The 13,641-nt window shown below is 38.2% G+C and overlaps 1 protein-coding gene across 1 annotated transcript in view; it reads right to left on the bottom strand.

Annotated features, from left to right (window-relative positions):
* The window catches only part of PELI2 (pellino E3 ubiquitin protein ligase family member 2), a 112,794-nt gene that overhangs the window by 5,205 nt on the left and 93,948 nt on the right, over nt 1-13,641 (bottom strand). The window contains exons 4-5 of the mRNA XM_043987774.1: nt 11,372-11,569; nt 10,377-10,565 (exon numbers count right to left, since the gene is read on the bottom strand). Coding sequence (XP_043843709.1) covers nt 10,377-10,565; nt 11,372-11,569 — 387 coding nt within the window. The remainder of the gene's footprint in view (nt 1-10,376; nt 10,566-11,371; nt 11,570-13,641) is intronic.

Genomic DNA, 13,641 nt, shown 5'->3' with positions numbered 1-13,641 from the left:
CTAATGTTGTAATGGGGAAGACAAACATGTACAGTGGAAGTGGAAGGTAATCAGTCTCAAAGGGAAAGCATGAGAGGGGGAGGGAGCGTGAGAAGGGATTGGGAAAAGGCTCTTGCAAAACTGGGGATTAAAGCGGAATCTTGAAGAAAGCCAGGAAAGCCATGGTTTAGATGTGTGGAAGGAGAACATTTCTGACATGGACAATGGCCAGTAAAAAGGTACAAAGTCGGGAGACTGAGTGTTGTGTTCAAGGAACAGCAAATAAGCCAAAGGAGCTAGATCAGAGTTCATCGAGGGGAGAGAAGTCTAAGACTGAAACATAGGAAAGGGCTGGGTGGTAAAGGGCTTTAAATGTCAAAACTGAGGGTTTTATATTTGATCCTGGAAGTAAAAGGGACCCACCAGACTACACTGAGTCAAGAAGGGAGGTGACATGTTCAGAGATGCTCTTTGGGAAATTCCCTCTGGCAGCTGACAGGGGGAGAGAAAGGAGGCAGGGGTAACATGTGCAAAATTAAAGCAATAACTAGGAGCTATTTTGCCCAACTGTATGCCAATAAAAATTTGACAATCCACTTTTTTGGGGGGTGGGGCAATGAGGGTTAAGTGACTTGCCCAGGGTCACACAGCTAGTAAGTGTCAAGTGTCTGAGGCTGGATTTGAACTCAGGTCCTCCTGAATCCAGGGCCAGTGCTTTACCCACTGCACCACCTATCTGCCCCCTAAATTTGACAATCTAAATGAAATGGATGAATATTTACAAAAATGTAAACTGCCCAGATTAAAAGAAGAGGAAATAAAATACTTAAATACTTAAATAAGTCCATTTTAGAAAAAGAAATCAAACAAGCCCTCATTGAATTCCCTAAGAAAAAATCTCCAGGGCCAGAAAGATTTACAAGTGAATTCTACCAAACAATTAAAGAACAATTAATTCCAATATACTATATAAACTATATGGAAAAATAGGCGAAGAAGGAGTCCTACCCAAATTCCTTTTATGACACAAATATGGTGCTGATATCTAAACCAGGAACTGAGGTGGTACCTCAGGGTTGTTTTAATTTGCATTTCTCTATTCAATAGTGATTGAGAACATTTTTTCATGTGACTATACATAGCTTTAATTTCTTCATCTGAAAATTACCTGCTCATATCCTTTCACGATTTCTCAACTGGGAATGACTTGTATTTTTAAAAATTTGATTCAGTTCTCTATATATGAGGCCTTTATCAGAAACACTGGCTATAAAAATCGTTTCCCAGCTTTCTGCTTTCCTTCTAATCTTGGTTGCATTGTTTTTGTTTATGCAAAACCTTTTAAATATAATGTAATCAAAATGATCCATTTTGCATTTTATAATGTTCTCTATCCCCTGTTTGGTCATAAATTCTTCCCTTCTCCACAGATTTGACAGGCAAACTATTCCTTCCTCTCCTAATTTGCCTATGGTATCACCTTTTATGTCTAAATCGTGTACCCATTTTGTACATTTTGTAAGATGTTGGTCTATGCCTAGTTTCTGCCAGACTGTTTTCCAGTTTTCCCAACAGCTTTTTGTCAGATAGTGAGTTCTTATCCTAGAAGCTGGAGTCTTTGGGTTTGTCAGACAGTAGATTGCTATATTCATTTACTACTGTGTTTTATGTGCCTAACCTATTCCAGGATTACCACTACTAGGTCTGTATCCCAAAGAGATCATAAAAAAGGGAAAAGGACCCACTTGTACAAAAATATTTATAGCTTATATTTTTGTTTTGGCAAAGAACTGGAAATTGTAGTAATGCTCGTCAATTGGGGAGTGGCTGAACAAATTGTGATATATGAATATAATGGAATACTATTGTACTATAAGAAAATGATGAGCAGGCAGATTTCAGAGAAACCTGGAAAGACTTACATGAACTGATGCTGAGTCAAGTGAGCAGAACCAGGAGAATATTGTACAGAGTAACAGCAACATTGTGTGATGATCAACTGTGATAGACTTGGCTCTTCTCAGCAATACAAGACAATTCCAAAAGACTCACGATAGAAAATGCTCTCCACATGCAGAAAAATATCTATGGAGTCTGAATGCAAACTAAAGCATACTTTTTTCACTTTTTTTGTTTTTTTCTTTCTTGTGATTTTTCCCTTTTGTTGGTTCTTCTTTCACAACATGACTAATGTTTATGTTTACAAATATATCTTCCTGTGTGTTTACAAAATATGTTTAACCTGATTGTATGTCTATAACTTATGTCAGATTGCTTGCTGTCTTGGGAACAGGGGAGGGAAGGGAAGGAGGGAGAAAAATTTGGAACTCAAAATCTTACAAAAATGAATGTTGAAAACTATCTTTACATGTAATTGGGAAAAAATAACATACCATTAAGAAAAAAAAAAACTATTGCAGTACTCCAAGACTGAGGCAATAAAGGGCTTGTACTAAGGTGGAGAGAAGGGGACATATATGAGAGATGCTGTGAAGTGAGAAACAAGATTTGACAACAGAAGGTGAGGGGTCATACTTATTTCAATCAAACAATAGTTCAGACAGTTTCTGTAGGATCCCTACAAACATACATTTCCAATTTATTTTCTGCCCTTCCTTCAAAGGATTCTAAATAAAAATCTTATTTTTATATACATCTATTCATCAATAATTTTCATTTTGGAGATAACCCAAAAACAAACCCATCCATATTTTGGCTGACCTTATTATGCTGGCCTGAAGCACAAATTTAGATAAGTGAGAGGCAATACCAGAAATCATCAGGTAACCAACATTTATTTATTCACTTGAGCAACAAATTTTACTGTGCATCTGTTATGCATAAGACATCGCCCAAGGTTCTGTTTGGGGTACAAAGCTGAATAAGACATGGCTTCCTCTCTTTAAGGCACTTAAGAGTTAGTAGGGGAGCTGACAGATATAAAAATACACACAATAAAAAGCAGTAGTGATAAGTGCTACAGGAGGGAAAAATAAAGGAGTCCTGCTATGCTTCCTTGCTGGCTGCCATGTTTCCCCATCCTTAAAAAACTATCATTAGATTCTCCCTTGCCTGACAGCAATAGACTTCTATCTCCTTCTCAGCTAAACACCTTGAAAAAGTTATGTATACATGGTGCCACTACTTCTACTGACCCTCTTCTAAATGCTCCATGATCTGGCTTCCAATGTCAACATATAACTGATCTGCTGTTCTGTCCAAAGTTGCCAGATCTAATGGTCTATTCTCAATTCTTATCTTTCTTGACTTCCCTACAGCACGTAGCAATGTTGACCATCTCATCCTAAATACTGTCTCCTCTTTGGACTTCCACAACTGCTTTCTCTTGGTTTTCCTATGTGTTTGATTGTTCCTCATTTTCCTCTGCTCCTCTCCAATCATGTCACAACCATTACTGTGGGTTCCCAAAAGGTTATGTCCTGGGCCCTCCTCTCTTTTTTTCTCTTTGTTCTCTTCATGGGTGATCTCATCAGTTTTCATGGGTTCAATTATCATCTCAATGCAATGATAGCTAGAGCTGTCTGTATATTCTGTGCTAGTGTCTCTCCTGAGCTCTGGTCCTGTGTCACCAAATGCTTTATGAACATCTTGAAATGAATGTCCCATAGGCATCTCAAATGTCATATGTCCAAAATAGGAAGAGCCAAAACAGAAAATTATAGACCAATTTCCCTAATGAATATTGATGAAAAAATGTTAAATAAAATATTAGCAAAGAGATTACAGCAATTTGTCACTATGCAGTTTTATAGCCCTTCGGACATAGTTCCAAATTGTTCTCCAGGATGGTTGGATCAGTTTACAATTCCACCAGTGATGCATTTAGTACTCTAATTTTCCCATATCTCCAATATTTATCATTTTCCTTTTTTGTCATATTAGCCAATCTAATAGGTGATCCACTCTATTTCTTAGCCAGAAACAAATAGTTTTGATGATTGCTGCATTATAATATAGTTTTAGATCTGGTAAGGCTAGGTCATCTTCCTTTGCATTAGTACTATCTATGCTAGGAAGATTATCCAGGAAAAGTTTTTAAATCATTGAAACAGTGGAAGGTCCCCAAGAAGATCCTTAGGATTTTGCAACAATGAGGTGGTAGATGACAGGACCACTAACATTCGATTTCCCCCTTCCTCTACAACTTGGGCCCAAAGAAGACAAAGCTGACCTCAGGACTCAATTGGTCCAGTGGTTTCTGAATCAAGGTGGGCTTCCCCTACCACAGCTTCCTAGTAGATTCTGGTAATGACTCCCTGTTCACTTATGGGCATAAAAAGGCCCATCCACTCAAAATTAGCACCCTTCATACTTGGGAGATGTCTCATCTTCCAAGCAAGGCACCGCTCCTTGCCCTGTTGACCAGACACATTTTTCTATTGAGATAAAGGAGAGGCCACTTCTACCCATGTCAAATGCTAAGTCCCAGTTAGGTGATCTGCAGTTAGGTAATGAGCAGTCATATATTATCCAGTTTTAATGGTCCTGAATTCACCACTCTAACCTCTTTTACATGATTTCACTGGGCAAGTAAAAGGAATGGTGGTGGTAAGGATGGGACCGGGGTTTATTTACTAGGGAATAATTGAAGATTTTTGAACACGAGACTGAAATAACATGATACTTTTAGGATATAGTGATGGTATACAAGATAACACTGCAAGAAATCAAGTTGAGGCAGTTCTAGTCAACAGTCCAGGCACAAGGAGATAACGGTCTGAACCAATGATAGTGGTCTATCAAAAGCACAAACATGGTTTTAATCCTCAAGATGCTTATACACAAAAGAAAGTAAAGGTCATATTTACAGAGCAACATAAGTACAAACAGAACGTGCCTTTCCTCTGAGACTACCTCCAATTTTATTTCTATGTACACAGTAATCTCTGTGTCATCCCCCCACACTGGACTGTGAGCTCCTTGAGTGCAAGGACTGTTTTTGCCTTTCTTCATATCCCTGTCACTTAGCAAAGTGCCTGACACTTGGTGTTTAATAAATGTTTGCTGACTTAGTAAAAATGCTAGAAGAATAAGAACAAGAACCAAGTTGAAGAAGAAACAAATTACTTGGTGGGATGACAGCTTTAAAGTCTTTTTAAAGAAGATGAGACTTGAGATGGATTTCGAAGGAACAACATGGAATCAGGCCTCCTAACACTCCTGACATCTCCTGCAGCTGTCACTGAAGGGAGTAACAGCTGGAGAAGGGGCCTGCCCTCTCAGCCACTATCAACATCAACTGCTGACCAACTGTCACTGTCTGGCAGGTGAAGTCCAAGAGCACTGGGAACAGCAGGCTCTTCCCCAACCCTGGCCTTGCATCCAGCTGAGAGGCAACCTGGCAACAATGTCTGCAAGGGCTGCTGCTCCCAGTTCCTCACTTGCCTCAGCTACTGAAGACTAGAAGGGAAAGCTCTTACCACCAAATTCTCTGGCATTGCCAAATGGTTCGATAAGATATTATCAATGGGAAAGACAGTGACAAAGATGTATTACCATCTGCTTTGCCACTGCACCCTAAGGACTGAACCACAATTTTAGATTGTCATGTCAAGGCATGTCATGCCTTTTCTAAAAACATAGCACCAAGAACAGAGCACACTAGTCTAGATGTGATATGACCAGGTAAAGCACAGTGGCATTACAGCCATTCTCATTCTGGACACTTTCCCTCTCTTAATGTAGTTAAGGAGAGCCAATATATATTTAAGAGAACAAAAGCAAACTCATGTAAAACATTCATGTACAAATTCATGTAAAACAGTGTCCCCCTCCCATACAAAAGTGGTTTTATGCCCACTGTCAGTATCTGTAAAGGAAACATGATTTTTACATTAAGGAAGAATACATGTAGTAGGCAATATTTTTCTAAGAAAAGATAAAACCTCAGCAATTCTCCATAGTTCAAAATTTCTTTCTGTTTTTTTTTTCTTTTGGCCAGGCAAATAATGGATAAAAGCTTTGATATCAGGATCCTGTATTTATAACTGCATAAGACAACAGTGATTTCAGATTATAGGGTAAAGGAGGAAACTAAAATATACATGTCTTATACATAAAATTTGGACTAAATTAACAAAAGTATTTTAAGATAATTCACTTAATTTGAGTATATTTGAAAGAGATTTAAACATGTCTATATTCTTCTGCTAGAATTTTCTACAAAGAAATATAATAAATTAACTAGCTAAATGAAAGCAAAATTTGAACTATTCAACTATTCACTAAAGTGGGCCCAAAGCTCATAGTAGCTTCTTATATGTATGTTTCAAAGGACTGCATTCATCAAGTGCAGGCTTGCTTCCACACTTCTATCATTTTTGTAATGTTGAAAACACACAGATGATGTGTTATTAATATCATTCTTAGTGTGATAAATATATTAAATGCTTTGTGTGGCAACAACACATAGCAAACATCCTACTCATCAGTAAAGAGCATATAATTAAATTAACTAGGAATGGTTTTATATTACATTACAGACTGTAGTATAAGAGCAAACAGAAATCCTGGGTGTTTGGCAGATCACTTTAGTAAGTGTAGCTAATAATGCCAGGATTTAGGAGGTCACCAATCACTTTCCATTTAATCTGCAAATTTATCTGGGCTAGATTACAAATGAAAAACAATGTCAGAGATCATCAACCAAACCCCTAACCATTAATTTTTATCTGATATTAATAGCAATACAGAGGACCCCAAAGCCACAAAGCAGAACAAGTTACAGAAATGGAGTCAGAAGCTTCTCATTTCTGACTTGCAGAATAACTACCCTGAGGATTTATGATAGAAAGGAACACTGCAAGAAAGTCTATGCATCCACAATATAGCCTCTGTGGATTCTCTTAGAGAAGATCCAGGTCAGCCTACCTGATTCCTATATTATTAACCAGGTCCCTTTTACTCTGTAACACTAACATTTCGATGTTAGACATTAATGTAAATTACAGGGAAGAAAAAGCTGAGAATTCTAACTTTAGGATACTGTAAATGTTGTTTTCAGAGGGTGTTTTTTCTTGTCAGTACAATAGTAGTATTCCTGTTCCATCTGTTAATAGTTGTCTTAGTTGGGTGAATATTAGTAACCAGCATAACAAGAATTCAAAAGCTTGGCAGAAAAAATAAATCTTCATATGGTTCCAAATACATTGATTTATTTTAACAAAACAATATAAAATTCATGGTGTAAGATATATCTGGCTTCCTATCCCTAATGACCATGATGTCGATGACAGACTCCTCAATAACTTAATATTAAACAGTGTAAGGTTGAGAAATTAAATAGCCCAACTTTCACTTCTCTTCCTCTTTTGCAAATCTTTGAAAATGGTTCAAATAGGGGGCAGCTAGATGGTGCAGTAGTTAAAGCACCGGCCCTGAATTCAGGAGTACCTGAGTTCAAATCTGGCCTCAGACACTTGACACTTACTAGCTGTGTGACCCTGGGCAAGTCACTTAACCCCCATTGCCTACAAAAAAAAAAAAGAAAAAAAGAGAAAATGGTTCAAATAAAGGTTATTAAGTTTTTCAGGGCTTCTTAGAAAATTACTTTAATTTATTCAGTCAAGAGCTATAAGATTTAGTATCATAATAAAACTACAAGTTGTATCTATATACCAGTAATGATATAGAATATACTAACAAAAAATAACATTTGTGGAATGAATTCAAGTAATTCCACTTGTAGAGAAATGATATGATGTTTACACTAAATAGTAATGGGAAGTTGAGGGCAGGAAACCAGATTAAAAAAAAAAAACCAAAACCCTTGCCTGCCTTATCTCTGCGCTCTTAAAAATCATTTGTTATTTTTTGCCACCAGTTTTCCCTTTGAAAAACAAAGACTAGCATACCTTCATGTGTTCTTTGTGATGGTGAAATCAAAGAATAAAGAATAAGGCTATCTGGCACACTCCTGTTTCTGTGTCACCCCTGTGTTTTGTGTGGTTTTTTTCTTCCCCCCATTTAAATGTGCTAAAAGTTTAAGAACAAGGAAATTTAGTAGAAACTTTTTTTGGCAGCTTTAGGGACAGGAGAAGAGAAGAGAATGGGGAAGAAATATAAATAGCTTGCTAACCCCATGCTCATGCTGTAGACCAAGACCTAGAAAGTTTCCATTCAAGTTATTCCGAAACACCTCCGTTGAAAGGTAAAGAGATAGAGAATAAATTATTTTAATAACATATTGATGAAATGTGTTGTGTAAAGGGAAAAACTACAGTATATTGATATTCCAGACCAATATGATATATGGTTTGTTTTAAATAAAGAGTTGTAAATATTTCATTTGTGAATTTTCTAGGTCTTAGCTTTTAAATGCAGCAATTCAGTCTAGAAGTACTAACTTTTCCAACTAAAGGCACTAAACCGTAAAAATTGTTTCAATAGATTTCCAACTCCCAAGTTCAGTAGTTCATTTTATAATTTAGCATTTTCATTACATCATAGTGATCACTCTGGGCCAGGCCTAAGTTAGTCAAATTCAACAATTTAGGCACGAGGTTTAAAGTATAAGATACCAAGTATCACATAATGCAATTAAAACCAACAGGAAACTTCTAAAATTAAATGATATATAAAGGCTACTTTCCTCCGGCATTTATCAAAGCAGCTAGCTATGATCTATAAGGAAGGCTGTCCCCTCAGATGAGTTGTGATGAAACCTCTTAAAGCCCTTCTTCATTTTATGGTAAGCCTTAAAGTACTAAGCAGCACCAATGACTTTCTGCTTCTTAAAGAACCTGCCCAGACTATTTGCAGATGAAGCATCTGCAGTGTTCTAGTGTTTAAAGTGCTCAGTTGGGCCAAGGAAGAAAAAGAGGCAGGAAAATCTGGGGGGCGGGGGGTGAGGGGGGCGGGGCTAGGCTAAAGGGTCAGAGGGAGGAAGGATTCCACTGCAGCCAGGCAAGGGTACAAACATCACTCAACCTCAGCAGCCTAAGGATTCTTAACAACCTCCCCCACAGTGGCTTCCTCACCAAGACAGCTCTCACCACACTGGTTTTCTACTAGCTACTTCACATTAGAATCTATTATAGAAAACAAAGAACTAATTATTTAGGTGGATATGTTACTGAAGTCCAATGACCCTGAAGGTTCTGGGAAGCTCATGGAAGGAAAAGGGATTGAAAATAAAGCAGTGTCTGGGTATACTCATTCATTCTTAATTTTATTTACTGTAGCTTTTTGGAGACACCAGCACTGGAAGGAGACCCGAGTGAGGTCTGGGTAATGGGGTGGTTTCTGGATAAGGACCATGGAAAGATCTCCAAGTAACACTGGTCTCCTGGCTGCTCCTTGAATATCATAATCCATCTCCCAAGTGCAGGCATTTTCACTGGCTATCGCTTCATCTCTGCCTCCTGGCTTCCCTGATTTCCTTCAAGTCACAGTTCCAGTCCTACTTTCTTCCAGAAGCCTTTCCTGCTCCTCCTCAACCTTGAGGCCTTCCCTCTAAAACTATCTCCAAGACAGCTTCCTTGTGCCTAGTTATTCGCACGCTCTCTCCTCCACTAGACCAGGAGCTCCCTGAGACAGGGACTGTCTGTGCCTTTCTGACACATTGCAGGTGCTAAATAACAGCTTGGATTGCCTTGACTCCTGCCTTTATGTAGAAATGAATTACTAAGGGGCAGCTAGATGGCGCAGTGGATAGAGCACTGACCCTGGAGTCAGGAGTACCTGAGTTCAAATCTGGCCTCAGACACTTAACACTTACTAGCTGTGTGACCCTGGGCAAGTCACTTAACCCCAATTGCCTCACTAAAAAAAAAAAAAGAAAAGAAAAAAAGAAAGAAAGAAATGAATTACTATTAAAGTCCTGACTCAGTAGAAGCCTGAAGTGAGCAGTGGTGAGGCCGCACCAAGGCTGGCTGATGGGAAACAGCTCAGGGTGAACCCAGGACCATCTGAATGAAAAAAATTGGCAGCAACAACAGGAAGCACTAATAATGAACTGTCACCACTTTGCTCCCCACCCTTCAATAACCATATAATTCAGCCCATTTTAAGATTAAAATTTAAAGTTGTTAAAAAGTTTTAGATTAAAAAACTAAAAACCATTGCTACAATGTGCCAGGCTCAACAGAGGACCACAGGACCACTGACTCAATGCATAAGCACTTAGCCAATGTGAAAGATCTTGCGCCAGGAGTTGCAGGATATGAAGACAAAAAACTGTCTTTGCCCTAAAGGAATACTGAAGAAAACCACACACACACACACACACACACACACACACACACACGTATGCATGTGCATGCACACACATACATACAATGACTGCATACACACATATATTGAATTTCATGGATGGCAAGTAACGCTCATCGTAATTACTTTTTTATAAGATAGTACATCTTTCAAGTTTAACTCACTAGTTTTCCCCTTTGCTGAGCTGATCTTGTTTCTCGCAGTGTATATACATCTCCACAAACTGAAATTTCACGCCATACTCCTGGTTTGGACTCTTCTGTGAATCCTCCTTTTGGATGCATGACTAGAACCCCATTTGTTGTTAGTCCATCCATGTGTCCATCAGGATTCTTCCACTTTGCTGCCTTTTCCTGTACAACATATGCATCACACCATTGGGAAAGAAAACAGACTTTACTCTAAAAGTACATGGGATCTAGTTATAGAAGTCCCCCCCCCTCAATGTTTAGTTATTATTTTATGCCTATGGTTAAGATGGCCAATAATGTGCTGTAAAAATCAATTTAACCTGAGCTTTAGAGAAAACAAAGTGGACAAATGGTTTGCCTAGTGTATAATGAAACCCCAACTAGTCACAACTTTCATATTAGAATATTTTTCATTTTAGACATAATCATCACTCTTCATAATTATCTTGGGAGATAGCAAAGTAGGAAGACAGCAAATATAACTCTCCTTTTCAGAAGAGAAAACTAAGGCATGGATAACTGGACAGCTTAAATTTTTAGTTAGTGGCAACTAAATTCTTCAATGCTTTGAGTTCTAAATCTATGATCCTATGACCCAGGTCACAATTCTTTCTTTCAAACCAAAGCTGGCTATCCTAAAGACCTTGTTTACACAAATGCCTTTGGTACAACAGGAACTACATGAAAACTTTAGCTATGTACAAGGGGACATATGCTGTTTCATATCACATTCATTAATATTTCACCATTTTTTTGAAATAAACTCTCCTATCTTTATGACCAAAGTGTATTAGCAGAAATTATTACTATATATTTCCTTTAAAAACAAATTGACTATTTAAAGAACTAAAACTTTAAAATGTAACACATGGTATCAAACAAAGTATTTTATTAACATGACTGCATGTAATATATGACAATCATGGCTGATTCTGCTCACATGCAACCCAGGTATTAATAATACTTACTCCAAGAAAGATGTTTTTGGAAGAGTCAAATCCTGCTGCAAAAATCCGTGCTGTATATGGTGCATTCCTATCACAGACAATCCTACAGGCAAACCTGGATATGGTACTTTGCGTGATCTGGGTTTCATCACTGTTTTGACTGCCAGAAATCGTGTCCGTTACCACAAAGTCTATTGGGCTCTCTGTTGATCTTCCCACCTTAAAGGAATGAAATATATCTTATGACTATTCATTTTCCATCAGGTTCCTATTCTGATTACCATGTTCACATCAAATGATTGAAGTAATACTATGCAATGCATTTCTCAGATTCTCAACCTACTTTTTTCATTTTTATTTTCTTATGGGGCAATGGTTAAGTGACTTGCTCAGGGTCACACAGCTAGTAAGTGTCAAGTGTCTGAGACTGGATTTGAACTCAGGTCCTCCTGAATCCAGGGCTGGCACTTTATCTACTGCGCCACCTAGCTGCCCCTCAATCTACCTTTAATAATTATAAATCCAACTTCAAGGTAACATACATACAAACATAAACAGATATGCAAACACGTATGTCCCCAAACATCAGATGATCTCTTTCTACTTTTAAATAAATACAATATAATGCTAGGCTGGCAGAATTTTTATACTAAAATAGATTTTTAAGTAGCATGACACAGTGGAAAGAACACTGGATTCACAACAGGAGGACCCTACAACCCTGTTATTTATAACCTAAGTAACACTAGACAAGTCACTTAAATTCTGTGGTCCTCAGTTTCTTCACTTGCAAAATTAAAGGGTTGGTCATCCCTTCCAACTTTTCTCTCCTTTTTTGAAAGTTAGATTGATGCCAGCGTTAAAATGTTACCAATAGTAATATGTTACAAATCTTAAAATTTTTTAAGGGAGCTAATTCTTAAAATGTTTCACTGCTCTAGACCATATATCTATGAAAAGTATTTCCTTAACTCTTTACCCTGAAATCAAGCCTAGGAAGGGGAAGGAAGGAAGGAAGTAGGACACTTTAATGAACAAATCAAATCAACAAGACTTTATTAAAAGGTCACTGCATGCCAGGCACTGTGCTAAGTTCTGGGGGATACAAAATACAATAAAGGAAGCAATTCCTCCTCAAAAGGAGTTCTGGTGGCCCCCCCTTTATTACCTGATACTCAACACTGACCTGACTTCCTTCCAAATTTCCTCTTGTATGAATCTTTTTTTTTTTTTTTTTTTGCAGGGCAATGAGGGTTAAGTGACTTGCCCAGGGTCATGCAGCTAGTTAAATGTCAAGTGTCTGAGGCCGGATTTGAACTCAGGTCCTCCTGACTCCAGGGCCGGTGCTCTATCCACTGCGCCACCTAGCTGCCCTCTTGTATGAATCTTAATATAAGAAAGCAAAGGTTGACAAAATTTGTCAATGGCCCATTAGCAATCATCATCATCACCCCACTAGGATTTCTCCACGTGGCTAAAGAGAGTCTGTTTTAGCATAAAAGCAAACAAGCAATAGCCAGATTCATACTTTACAATTTTAAGTCCAACCTACTGTCTCAGGTTCACCATGATGCCTTAATGTAGAACCTGCATTTGGAAGTCTAGAACATGCATTTATTCTGAACAGATCAAACAACCAGAATCAAGTAGTTCTTGCCCAACTGTGTGTACAGTTTATAAAGTTTATTATTCTGTTCTCATCTAAATCCACTCTACCCAGAGACATCACAGAGAAATCTCCTGGTGTGCTAATTTACCAGGGCAAAATTCCTGTTCTGATCAGTACGGAAAACCCAGGCATCAGTTAAGAGCCTGCCCTTTCTTTCAGGTATTAAATCTATGCCACATTACTATTTTAAAGCTAAGTCAAAATGTGGCCACAGATGGAAGCCATAATGAGGATGATGCTTCTATAACTGGAACCTAGAGTGCTGTCAGTGAGTCCTTAATGTACTGACACTGGGTATGCTTCTATAAAAAAAGGAGAGCGCAGGTACAGAACCTTATGTTTAATAAGATCTCAGAGAAAACTATCCAACAGCAGCATTGCGGAATATAAGGCTAACCAGGGATGAATTCAAATCCCATTTCTGACACATACTGGCTTTGGGACCACAGGCAAGTAACTTAACTCTTCAATGCCCCAAGACATTTTCAAAAGTGGCAGGATGGCTCCTGGTCTGCACTAAGCAGAAAGGAGGGCATTTCTAACCTGTAAAACTTCCTACACTGATAAAAACACAGGTCTGGACACCCCTCTTCTCCCCCCCCAATATATAAAAGCAGACAAA

Source organism: Dromiciops gliroides, chromosome 2 (genome assembly GCF_019393635.1).
Source record: "Dromiciops gliroides isolate mDroGli1 chromosome 2, mDroGli1.pri, whole genome shotgun sequence".
Classification (NCBI taxonomy): Eukaryota; Metazoa; Chordata; class Mammalia; order Microbiotheria; family Microbiotheriidae; genus Dromiciops; species Dromiciops gliroides.
This window is presented reverse-complemented; position numbering and strand designations above follow the sequence as displayed.